The following is a 13,075-nucleotide window of genomic DNA, read 5'->3' as shown; positions in this document are numbered from 1 at the left end:
TTTCTGGATAGAGACAAAGAAAAAGCAAGAGGAAAGGGGGAGATAGGGAGAACAAAAAATTTTTAAGATGTTGTTTATTTATTCATATGAAAGGAAGAGAGAGAGAAAGAACCAGATATCACTCTGGTAAATGTACCGCCAGGTATTGAACTCAGGACCTCACACTTGAGAGAGAGTCCAATGCTTTAACCACTGCACCACTTCCCAGACCATGAGAACAAAAATGTTTAATACTCACCGTATTCCCAATCCCAGTTATGTTTCACTTGATGTGGGAGCTTAAAAACATCACTACAATTCATTTCTATTTATTTAGAAAGCAAGGGCATAAATGTCCCCTATTTGCTAAAAATCCTAAATAAAATGGCATTGTACATGTAGAAACAGCTGAGGAAATATAACCTTTCTATGCAAATGTCCTTAACCCTGCAGACTTGGATGTGAGGGGCTAAGTCCAAAATCCCCAAGCAGGAATATTTCAAAACTCCTCACCCCACCCAACTCTTGTTGATCTGTCACTGTCTCCTCATCTCCTGTAGCCATGTGGAACAGCTTAAATAAGAGTGAGAACTAATAAATGAGTCATTTGGGAATATATATATATATATATTTGCGTAATCTTGTCTCTTAAACAGAAAAAATGACCATGACAAAACTCTCTGTCAAGCTCTGTAGTGCATCCCCCCCAAGAGCCCCGGTTCAACTACTGTACACACTGAATTGGGGAGGAGGAGGAAACTTGTAATCATTACTAAGTATTTGCTGCACATCTCTAAGAATGCATTACTACACAAGACTAGAGTTGGTTCTTTTCTTTCAGTAACCAATCTTTAGATTTGTATAATTAAAAAAACATGTTACTATTTGAATTCTAAATTTGTGCTACTAAATCACAACTTAAACAAGTATTTTATATTTCACAGGTGGGGGGTCGATAGTATAATGGTTAAGCAAAGAGACTTTCATGTCTGAGACTCTGAAGTCCTAGGTTCCATTCCCTGTACCACCATAAACCAGAGCTGAACAGTGCTCTGGTAAAATATAAATAAATAATTTTTAAAATTTCACCAGAGCACTGCTCAGCTATGGCTGATGATGGTGCTGGGGGTTAAACCTGGGATTTCATAGCTTCAAGCATGAAAGTCTTTTTCATAACTATTATGCTATCTCTCCAGCCCACACAGGCAGTCTTTAAGCAAGGTAGTTATCCTTCTATTATTATTAATTCTGTAAACATCTAATAAACCTGGATAAAGATGCCATTAATTAACTGATTTTTACCACAGCACTGCTCAGCCCTGGTTTACGGTGGTGTCAGCCAGGAATTGGCTGAGATTTTGGCGCCTCAGGCAAGAAAGTCTGTTCATAACCATTGTTACCTCCCTGGCCCCAAAATAAAATTATTTAAATATATATAAAATTATTGAAGTACATGACTTTCTTCACCGCAAACACACACACGGAAATTCCCTCGGGGTGAATACAACAGTGGAGGAAAAACAAAAACTATCAAGGATAGTGCCCGTCCTTGTTCCCAGGACTTGATTGCGCTGTCTTTGCGGACAAAATTCCCGGTGCCTCCAGAAACTTCTAGGCTCTCAGTGAAGAGCGGTTATCTGGAAGGCTGGAAACCACAGCATTTGCTTGGGGCGGAGGAGAGAAGCTCTGTGCTGCTCTCAAGTTTGCAGTGGGTGCTGGCAGCCACGTGGCTGACTGACAGGTGCAGGTTGCACGTGGGGAAGCGCTCACAGGAGGATTGCGGAGCAGAAGGTGGGAGCACTTGAGGGAGGATTGTAGGCTGTAGGGAGGAGTTCTGTGAGGTGGCCCTCACGGGAGGATCGTGGAGCTGAATGCGGGGCAGGGGCGCTGGCGAGAGGACTGGGGCGTATAGGAGAGGAAACTCTCGGGAGGATTTAGAGGTGCAGGCGTTGAGCATTCTCAGGAGGATGGAAAGCTACAGGCTGGGAGCACTCTCGGGAGGATTCAGAGATGCAGGCGGGAGATGACGGAGCTAGAGGAAGGGCAGGGGCGCTGGCGGGAGGACTGCAGGCTGCAGGAGGAGAGCAGTCTTGGAGAGATTGGGAGCTGCTGGCAGGGAGCATTGTCAGGAGGCCTGGGAGCTGCAGGTGGGGAGCACTCTCGAGGAAATGAGAGCTGCAGGCGGCGAGCACTCTCAGGAGAAAAAGAGCTGCGGGACAGAGCACCTCGGGAGACCTAAGAGTTGCAGGAGGGGAGTGCTGGCTGGAGGAGGATGGACTGGGGCTGGGGGCGGGGTGCTGGCGCGAGTCCTGAGTGGCTGCTGGAGGGGCGCCCGGGGCGTGGAGCTGTAAGCAGGGGCAAGCGTGATGGTGCGGGGCAGGTCCCTCCCGGCCAATCGCAGCCAATCGCAGCCGCGCTCAGCAAGCCCAGCCCTGCGGAAGGCTTGGCTCCACGCTCCCAGTTGTTTTTCTCGGTTGTAGCTCCAGCTCTTTACAGCTTCGATCTCCCGGGCCCCGACCGCTGTCTGAGTGCCAGGTGGGGCGCGGAGAGCCAAAAGCAAGTTATCGGGAGGGGGCTTGCCAGCTTGCAGGATGCACTTCTTCCTGGACATCCTCCTGCTGCTGCCCCTGCTACTCGCCGCCTCCCTGGAGTCGCTGGTCAAGCTCTTCATCCCCAAGAGGAGGAAATCGGTGGCGGGAGAGGTCGTCCTCATCACCGGGGCGGGCCACGGCATCGGGAGGCTGACCGCCTATGAATTCGCCAAACTCAAAAGCAAGCTGGTGCTGTGGGACATCAACAAGGTAATAGTCGGGCCCGCCTCCCCGTCCCGAGCCGCGGGCACCCTGGCATCGGGCTCCCCAGACCTTAGCCATAGGGGCAGCGTGGAGCAGTAGGGGTGGGCGGTGGGGTAGATGTGGACGGAGAGATGAGTGTGATGGACCGACAGACAAGAAGATTGACACTCCCTACTGAATGCTGTCCCTGGTTTGACTTGTTAATTTTTGTCCTGTGACTAGTTTCTGGTCTCCTGAACTTTATTTCCCTATCAACCATGTGGAATCTGTGGTGGTTTTAGCTGGTTCGTGGAGAGGATGAGGATTGGGCAGGCGCAAGGCTCACTTGGGCATTGCGTTGCTTCATCATATGCAAGATTCAGGTTCAAGCCCAGCCCATACCCCACTGAAGGTGCTCTGATCTCTTTCACTCAGTCTTCTCTCCATCGGAAAGAAGAGCAAAGGTTATACTTATTAAGAAAATAAAATCCTACTTCTAGCTATTAAGATAAGTAGACTTAAAAGACTATATCCAACATAAGACATTACTCTTCCTATAGTGTTTTTTTTTTCCCACCAGAACTCTGCTCAGCTCTGACTTGATAGTGCTGGGAACTGATACTACGATCTTAGACATGAAAGTTTTTTTGCACAACCATTATGCTATCTTCCCAGCCCTGTGATCTTGTTTATTTTGTTGCTGCCAGGGTTATCGCTATGCCTTGGTGCCTGCACAATGATTCCACTTTTCTCAGTGACTATTTTTCCATATATATATATATATATCATATGCAAGATTCAGGTTCGAGCCCAACCCATACCTCACTGAAGGTGCTCTGATCTCTTTCACTCTCAGTCTTCGATATATATAAATATAAATAGTAATATATATAGTAATATATATTACTATTTACTTGTTTTATTTATTTATTACTGGATAGAGACAGAGAAATTGAAAGGGGAGGAAGAAGTAGAGAGGGAGAGAGACAAAGAGACACCTGTAGTCTTGCTTCACCACTCGAGAAGCTTTCCTGCAGGTGGGAGCCAGGGGCTTGAACCTGGGTCCTTGTGCACTGTAGTGTGTGCGCTTAACCAGGTGCGCCACTGCCTGGCCCCTAGATATATAATTTTTTTTACCTGATAAAATTAACCCTAGTCTATGCAGCTCAGTCATTCTGTTACTGAGGCCAGGTATGTTGAAGAGAACCCCATTGGCTCAGTTTGGGAGAGTTTGTGAGGCCACTTCCTTCGTCTGTGCAGAATATTAATATTTCTGAAGTTTCCTGATCAGGATTTCTCCAGAGGCTGCTGGCAAGAGTCAAAGCAGTTGTCATTTTTGTCTTGCCTGTCTGCCAGGATGGGGAGGTCCTCAACTGTAAGAACTCCCCTCATTCCGCTCCCTCCTTAGCTGGCTTTCCCACCAGAATACTTTGACTTGGAAAACAGTTTGCATTCACAAATTGAGAGGGGAGAGGAAGGAAAACAGAAAGAGGAGCTGGGCAGTAGTGCAGTGGGTTAAGCGCACATAGCAAACCACAAGGACCAGCGTAAGGATCCGGGAGCCCCCAGCTCCCCACCTGCATTGGGGGTCGCTTTGCAGGCAGTGAAGCAGGTCTGCAGGTGTCTGTCTGTTTCTCCTTCTCTCTGTCTTTCCCTCCTCTCTCGATTTCTCTCTGCCTATCCAACAACCACAGTAGCTATAACCACAATAGCCACTACAACAAGGGCAACAAAATGGGAAAAATAGCCTCCAGGAGCAGTGGATTAGTAGTGCAGGCACCAAGCCCCAGCGATAACCCTAGAGGCAAAATAAATAAATGAGAAAGACAGAAAGGGAAAAAAAGAGACCTGCAGATCTACATCACGGGTCATGAAGCTCCTCCCACCCCACTCCCCACCCCACAATGGTGAGTAGTGGGGGCTTGAACCCAAATCTTCATGCATGGTAATGTGTGTGCTTAAGCAGGTGTGCCACTGCTTACCCCCCCCCCCCCAGTCCTGTGACCTTTTTGTAATTATCAAATAGCTAATAAACCTGGTTAAAGATGCAATTACAGATTTTTACCACAGCGCTGCTCAGCTCTGGTTTATGGTGGTGTCAGCCAGGGATTAAACCTGGCTGTGATTTTGGAGCCTCAGGCAAGAATGTCTTGTGCATAAAACCGTTGTTACCTCCCTAGCCCCAAAAACATCATATTGAAGTAAATGGATTTTTTTCAGCGCAAACACATACAGAAATTCCAGTAGGGTGAGTGGAGGAAAAGCAAAAACAAACAACAAAATTCCATGTAATGTTTTTCCAGGATAGACTTAGAACCTGACCTTTCTTTTGACCTGAGGTAGGTGGACAAAGGTTTCTGGAAACACCAGATGGCTAGAACTGCTATCATTTATACTTTAGTCAACGCCCAGTGCTGTAAACAAAAGGTCAGGTGAATCAAAATTAGCTGAGTGAAAAGTCTGAGTGGGTGACTGATACAACAAGCAGCAAATACTTATTGCAACAAGTAAATGCTTAATGAGAGAAAGAGAGACAGAGAGAGACAGAGAGAGAGAGAGAGAGAGAGTGTGTGTGTGTGTGTGTGTGTGTGTGTATGTTGACAAGACACTAAGGACAGGAGAGACCCATGCCCTGGTCTGCATAGAGGAATTAAATGTGCAATCATCATGCATGCAGTGAAGGATGCAAATGGCACTCTGTTTATTGCAGCACTTTATTCTCCTCACACAACATGAGTTGCTGGGTCTAACATTTTCACATGACAGTAGGAAAACCAAAACTTGTTGTCATCTCTTAAAAGAATTGAGAATTGCGTACAAAAAAAAAACTTACACAAACTAAAAGGATGAATACATGTACAGGTGTGAATGCAAATAAGTCAAGGTGTTCTGGTGGGAAAGCCTGCTCAGGAGGAAGAGGAATGAGGGGAGTCCCTACAGTTGAGGACCTCCGTATCCTGGCAGACAGGCAAGACAGAAATGACAACTGCTTCGGCTCTTGCCAGCAGCCTCTGGAGAAATCCTGATCAGGAAGCTTCATTTTAATATTCTGCACAGACCAAGGAAGTGGCCTCACAGACTCTCCCCAACTGAGCCAATGGGGTTCTCTTCCACACACCTGGCCTCGTTCACAAAATGACCAAGCCACATGGACTAGGGTTAAACCAAAGATATGTATAGGGTATTAAGCATAGGGGGCAGTGAATTTTAATATAAGGTTAAAATCAGCAATAAATTCTACATTCTAGTGCTGATGTCAGTGCAAGCTTCAAGGACAAATTTCTGTTCAGAGGCATAGTCCAGTTTCGTGAGGCTAGCAGGAGGCGTATACATCTGCCAGAGCAAATTTATACTCAAGCCACTCATGCAGCAAATGCTACACATCTGCTCGCAGTCCATTTAGAAGCATTTGTGGTTAAAAGCAACTTAGCTATTCACTTCCTCATGGCGACTTACTAAACTACTTGGGTAACTTCCTAGAACTAAAAAGTTCCTTCCCTCATCCCTGAAAAATTACAATACCAGTATTTACCTTTAAAAAAAGTGAGAGCTGGAAAGACAGTATGATGATTCTTTAAAGAGGCTTTCGTGGGAGTCGGGCATTAGCACAGTGGGTTAAGCACACGTGGCGCAAAGTGTAAGGACCAGCATAAAGATCCTGGTTCCAGCCCCTGGCTCCCCACCTGCAGGGGAGTCGCTTCACAAGTGGTGAAGCAGGTCTGTAGGTGTCTGTCTTTCGCTCCCCCTCTGCCCCCCTATTTCTCTCTGTCCTATTCAACAATGATGACAATAGCAACTACAACAATAAAACAACAAGGGCAACAAAAGGGAATAAATAAACATTTTTTTAAAAAGAAGTATTAAAAAACAAACAAAAAAAGGCTTTCATACCTGAGGCTCCAAGATCCCAAGTGCAGTGTTCAGTCCTCAGCACCACCAAAGGCAGAGCTGAGTAATGCTCTTTTTGCATTGCATCAAAGTACCTAACCCAGTGTCTTTTACTGTTAATGATCAGTCCTTCACAAAGTGACATAGAAGCTAAAAGTTAAAAGAAATAAAAATGCTGCCTAGTGCCCTGTATTGGATAAAACAAGATTTTTTTTTTTTTTTTGCTCTCGTTACGATGATATGCACTGTTACACAGGTATTTGTGGAGCCAAGTGCTGCTCCATACAGAACTGAGAGCACAGTGCAGTGAGGATCTAGGAACAACTAACAAGACACCTGTGATATTATGATATTGTGGAATGGTGATAAAGCACAAGGGATAAAGTTATGGTGGCCAGGTCGAGCACTGGGCATGGCAGGGCAGGCAAGGTACATGGCTGGCTTTACGCTGCAGCCTTACAGAAACAGAAGCACCTGAGTCGGCAGTAGAGGGTGCTCAGAGTAAAGCAAGGTCTGCGCCTGCCTCAGCACAGGAGGGTCAGTCAGCAGAGGCAGAGTCTGGCTGGGACTGAGGTGAGGTGGGCATGGGGAAAGGAGTGAAGACAGGTCTAATTGCGCTCTTCAGTACTAGTCTCTTGTTGCTGTTAAGCGTTTGTGATAGGGTACATTCTGAATTGAGATGTGCTATGGGACCAGCAAAATAGCTTACCAGAGAACTGCTCAGCTCTGGTTTATGGTGGTACTAGGGTTTGAACCTGGGGCATTGGAATCTCAGGCATGAGAATCTCTTTGCATAACCATTATGTAATCTCCCCAACACTCTCTCTCTCTCTCTTTATGTCTCTTTTACATACACACAAGCATATCACATAAATATAAGATAAAATTATATATATATGTACTTATATTTATTTATTGCTGGCCTTCTTATATATAAAAAAAAGCTCAGCATTGAGAGTCAGATCTTCTTCCCTCCATGTTGAAATATGTGAGTTAAGGGCCTACTGAATATTGATAGCTCACCTGGATAGTGTGCTGCTTTGCCATGTGTGGGTGACCCCAGTTGGAGCCCAGGCTTCACCGCACTAAAGGAAGCTTTGGTGCTATGGTCTCTTTCTCTTTCTTTTCTATTTTATTTGATGGTACAAATTGAGAGTGAAGGAAGAGACGGGGTGGGGGTGGGGGGAGGAGAAAGAGAGAGGACATGCAGACCTGTAAATGGGGAGCAGAGGCTTGAAGCCAGATCCCTAAGCATGGTAATGTGTGTGCTCAACCAGGTATACCACCACCTGGCCTTTCACCCTCTATCAGCCTCTTTGTCTCTATCTAAAGAAAGAGGGTGAGAGGAAATTGGGCGGTAGAGCAGTAGCTTAAGCGCACGTGGTGCAAAGCGCAAGGACAGGCAGAAGGATCCCGGTTCGAGCCCCCAGCTCCTCCTCTCTTGTCTTCCCCTCCTCTCTCCATTTCCCTCTGTTCTATCCAACAACGACAACAACAATAATAATTACAACAATAAAGCAACAAGGGCAACAAAAGGGAATAAGTTAATTAAAAAAAAAAACTTAAAAAAAGAAAAAAAGAGGGCACGGGAGGGACATACTAGTTGATTTGTTGCCCAATCCAAGTTCACAGACTGCGCACTTGTCACAGTGACCAGCTGTCAGTGTGGCCAGTTTTCCTCACTGACTTTTCTCGCCTTCTTGGTTGCCTTCCCAGCATGGACTTGAAGAAACGGCTGCTGAGTGCAAGAGATTGGGTGCCAGGGTTCATGCTTGGGTGGTGGACTGCAGTAACCGGGAAGACATCTACAGCTCCGCCAAGAAGGTGAGCCGTGTCCACTGGCCAGACTCACAGCTTGTCTGAGCCAGAGTCACTGCAGCCAGTATGTGTGCATTCCAGTGTCCACCCATGCAGCAAGAACAGAAGCTTCCTCACGTACCCTCAGGCTTTGGAGCTAGCCAGAGTCAGCTGCAAACCTACACTCTCCAGCCTTAGTGTGTTCTGGAATCAGAAAACACATGTGCTTCTGCTCTCTGTCCTCAAAGGTCTTCTTTCTCTCACTCTTATTTATTTTGATAGAGATGGAGAAAAATTGAGAGAGAAGTAGAGGGATCTAAGGGGTGGGAGAGACCTGTAGCCCTGCTTCACCACTCATGAAGCTTCCCTCCTGCAGGTGAGACCAAGGGTTTTGAACCTAGGTCCTTACACATGGTAACATGTATAATCTACAGGGTAAGCCAACACCCAGGGTGCCCCCTCTTTAAAAACACTACATATATATTTAGAGAGAGAGAGAGATATTAACAAGAGATTATCAGATCATCACTCTGGTACATGTGATGCCATGGAGCTAACTCAGGACCTCATGTTTGAGAATCTTTTTTTTTTTTTTTTAATTTTTTTTTTTTATTTAAGAAAGGATTAATTAACAAAACTATAGGGTAGGAGGGGTACAACTCCACACAATTCCCACCCCCCGATCTCCATATCCCACCCCCTCCCCCGATAGCTTTCCCATTCTCTATCCCTCTGGGAGCATGGACCCAGGGTCATTGAGGGTTGCAGAAGGTAGAAGGTCTGGCTTCTGTAATTGCTTCCTCGCTGAACATGGGCGTTGACTGGTCGGTCCATACTCCCAGTCTGCCTCTCTCTTTCCCTAGTAGGATGGGTCTCTGGGGAAGCTGAGCTCCAGGACACATTGGTGGTGTCTTCAATCCAGGGAAGTCTGGCCGGCATCCTGATGACACCTGGAACCTGGTGACTGAAAGGAGAGTTAACATACAAAGCCAAACAAATTGTTGAGCAATCATGGACCCAAAGCTTGGAAAAGTGGAGAGGAAGTATTAGGGAGGTACTCACTGCAGACTCTAGTATACTTCTGCTTTCTTACTTTGGTGCCATACTCCAAACTCAGTCAATTTCTGCTTTGCGTTTCTACTTCTTTTTTTTTTTTTTTTTACATGCATAACATTCCCCAGATTCCCATTTAGCAATACAACCCCCACTATTTCATTCATCATTTTTCATGGACCTGTATTCTCCCCACCCACCCACCCACCCACCCCAGAGTCTTTTATTTGGTGTAATACTCCAATTCCATTTCAGGTTCGACTTGTGTTTTCTTTTCTAATCTTGTTTTTCAACTTCGGCCTGAGAGTGAGATCATCCCATATTCATCCTTCTGTTTCTGACTTATTTCACTCAACATGATTTTTTCAAGGTCCATCCAAGATCGGCTGAAAACGGTGAAGTCACCATTTTTTACAGCTGAGTAGTATTCCATTGTGTATATATACCACAGCTTGCTCAGCCACTCATCTGTTGTTGGACACCTGGGTTGCTTCCAGGTTTTGGCTATTACAAATTGTGCTGCCAAGAACATATGTGTACACAGATCTTTTTGGATGGATGTGTTGGGTTCCTTAGGATATATCCCCAGGAGGGGAATTGCAGGGTCATAGGGTAGGTCCATTTCTAGCCTTCGGAGAGTTCTCCAGACTGTTCTCCACAGAGGTTGGACCAATTGACATTCCCACCAGCAGTGCAGGAGGGTTCCTTTGACCCCACACCCTCTCCAGCATTTGCTGCTGTTACCTTTTCTGATGTGTGACATTCTCACAGGAGTGAAGTGATATCTCATTGTTGTCTTGATTTGCATTTCTCTGACAATCAGAGACTTGGAGCATTTTTTCATGTGTTTCTCGGCCTTTTGGATCTCTTCTGTGGTGAATATTCTGTCCAAGTCCTCCCCCCATTTTTGGATGGGGTTATTTGTTGTCTTGTTGTTGAGTCTGGTAAGCTCTTTATATATGTTGGTTATTAAACTCTTATCTGATGTATGGCATGTAAAGATCTTCTCCCATTCTGTGAGGGGTCTCTTGATTTGGGTAGTGGTTTCTTTTGCTGTGAAGAAGCTTTTTAATTTGATGTAGTCCCATAGGTTTATACTTGCCTTAGTCTTCCTTGTAATTGGATTCGTTTCATTGAAAATGTCTTTAAAATTTATGCGGAAAAAAGTTCTTCCAATATTTTCCTCTAAGTATCTGATAGTTTCTGGTCTAACATCCAAGTCCTTGATCCACTTGGAATTTACTTTTGTATTTGGTGAAATACAGTGATTCAGCTTCATTCTTCTGCATGTTTCAACCCATTGTTTCCAACACCATTTGTTGAAGAGACTCTGCTTTCCCCATGTAATAGTCTGGGCCCCTTTGTCAAAGATTAGATGTCCATAGGTGTGGGGCCTCATTTCTGGGCTCTCAATTCTATTCCACTGGTCAGTGTGTCTGTTCATGTTCCAGTACCAAGCAGTTTTGATGACAATGGCCCTATAATATAGTTTGAGATCTGGCAGTGTGATGCCTCCGGTTCTGTTCTTTTTTCTCAAGATTGTTTTGGCAATTCTAGGTCTTTTCTGGTTCCAGATAAACATTTGTAGCATTTGTTCTATTCTCCTAAAAAATGTGCTTGGGATCTTGATGGGGATAGCATTAAATTTGTAGATGGCTCTGGGTAATATATTCATTTTGATGATGTTAATTCTTCCAACCCATGAGCATGGAATATCTTTCCACTTCTTTGTGTCTTTTTCAATTTCTTTGAGTAGTGACTCATAATTTTCAGTATACAAGTCTTTCACTTCTTTGGTTAGGTTTATTCCTAGATATTTTATTGTTTTTGTTGCTATAGAAAAAGGAACTGATTTCTGGATTTCAATTTCTTCTAACTTAGTGTTTGCATAGAGGAATGCCACTGACTTTTGAATGTTAATTTTATAACCTGACACATTACTGTATTGCCTGATGATTTCCAAAAGCTTCTTGCTAGATTCCTTAGGTTTTTCCATGTATACTATCATGTCATCTGCAAATAAGGAGAGTTTGACTTCTTCTCTTCCAATCTGTATCCCTTTAATTCCTTGCTCCTGCCTGATTGCTATGGCAAGAACTTCCAACACTATGTTGAATAGTAATGGTGATAGTGGGCAGCCCTGTCTAGTACCTGATCTGAGGGGAAATGCTTCCAGTTTTTCACCATTGAGTATGATGTTGGCTGTAGGTTTGCTATATATAGACTCCACTATCTTCAGGAATTTTCCATCTATTCCTATTTTTTGTAGTGTTTTGATCATAAAGGGATGTTGTATTTTGTCAAAGGCTTTCTCTGCATCTATTGATATGACCATGTGGTTTTTGGTCTTGCTTTTGTTGATGTGGTGGATCACATTGATTGATTTACGTATATTAAACCAACCTTGCATGCCTGGGATAAACCCCACTTGGTCATGATGAACAATCTTTTTGATATACTGCTGTATCCGGTTGGCTAGAATTTTGTTCAATATTTTCGCATCTATGTTCATCAGAGATATTGGTCTGTAGTTTTCTTTTTTGGTTGTGTCCCTGTCTGCTTTTGGTATCAGGGTGATGTTGGCTTCATAGAAGCTGGCAGGGAGTATTCCAGTGTCTTCAATCTTCTGGAAGACTTTTAAAAGTAGAGGTATTAGTTCTTCTTTGAAAGTTTTGTAGAATTCATTTGTAAAACCATCTGGTCCTGGACTTTTATTTTTGGGAAGATTTTTGATAACTGTTTCAATTTCATTAGCTGTGATGGGCCTGTTCATGTTATCCACTTCCTCTTTACTTAGTTTTGGAAGTTGGTAGGTATCTAGGAAATCATTCATTTCTTCCAGGTTCTCTAACTTGGTGGCATATAGTTGTTCATAGAAGCCTCGCATGATATGTTGAATTTCTGCAGTGTCTGTTGTGATATATCCTCTTTCATTTACTATCCGATTTATTTGGGTCTTCTCCCTTTTTTGTTTTGTGAGTCTGGCTAAAGGTTTGTCGATTTTGTTTACTCTTTCGAAGAACCAACATTTACTTTCATTGATCTTTTGTATGGTTTTCCTATTCTCAATGTTATTTATTTCTGCCCTAACTTTAGTAATTTCTGTCCTTCTGGTTGCTTTAGGGTTCCTTTGTTGTTCTTCTTCTAGGTCTTTAAGATGTGCAATCAGGCTGTTTATTTGTGCCTTTTCTTGTTTCCTAATGTGTGCTTGTATAGCTATGAACTTCCCTCTTAGGACTGCTTTAGCTGTGTCCCAAATATTTTGATAGCTTGTGTCTTCATTTTCATTGAACTCTCGAAACATTTTGATTTCTTCCTTGATTTCCTCTTTGACCCAGAAGTTGTTAAGAAGTGTACTGTTGAGCTTCCACATTTTGGCACTGTTACTAATCTTTTGTTGATTGTTAAGTGTTAGTTTAATTCCACTGTGGTCTGAGAAGATGCTTGGGATGATTTCAGTGCTCTTGAATAGTCTGATGCTGTCTTTGTGGCCTAACATATGGTCTATCCTTGAGAATGATCCATGTGGATTTGAGTAAAATGTGTATTCCAGTTTCTTGGGATGAATGACTCTGAAAATGTCC

The 13,075-nt window shown here is 44.0% G+C and overlaps 1 protein-coding gene across 1 annotated transcript in view; it reads left to right on the top strand.

The window, feature by feature from the left end:
* Positions 1-2,439: 2,439 nt before the first annotated feature.
* Positions 2,440-13,075, top strand: part of HSD17B11 (hydroxysteroid 17-beta dehydrogenase 11) — a 37,149-nt gene continuing 26,513 nt past the window's right edge. The window contains exons 1-2 of the mRNA XM_007531371.3: positions 2,440-2,780; positions 8,358-8,465. Coding sequence (XP_007531433.1) covers positions 2,571-2,780; positions 8,358-8,465 — 318 coding nt within the window. The 5' untranslated portion in view covers positions 2,440-2,570. The remainder of the gene's footprint in view (positions 2,781-8,357; positions 8,466-13,075) is intronic.

The sequence above is a fragment of the Erinaceus europaeus genome, chromosome 3, assembly GCF_950295315.1.
Source record: "Erinaceus europaeus chromosome 3, mEriEur2.1, whole genome shotgun sequence".
Taxonomy (NCBI): domain Eukaryota; kingdom Metazoa; phylum Chordata; class Mammalia; order Eulipotyphla; family Erinaceidae; genus Erinaceus; species Erinaceus europaeus.
This window is presented reverse-complemented; position numbering and strand designations above follow the sequence as displayed.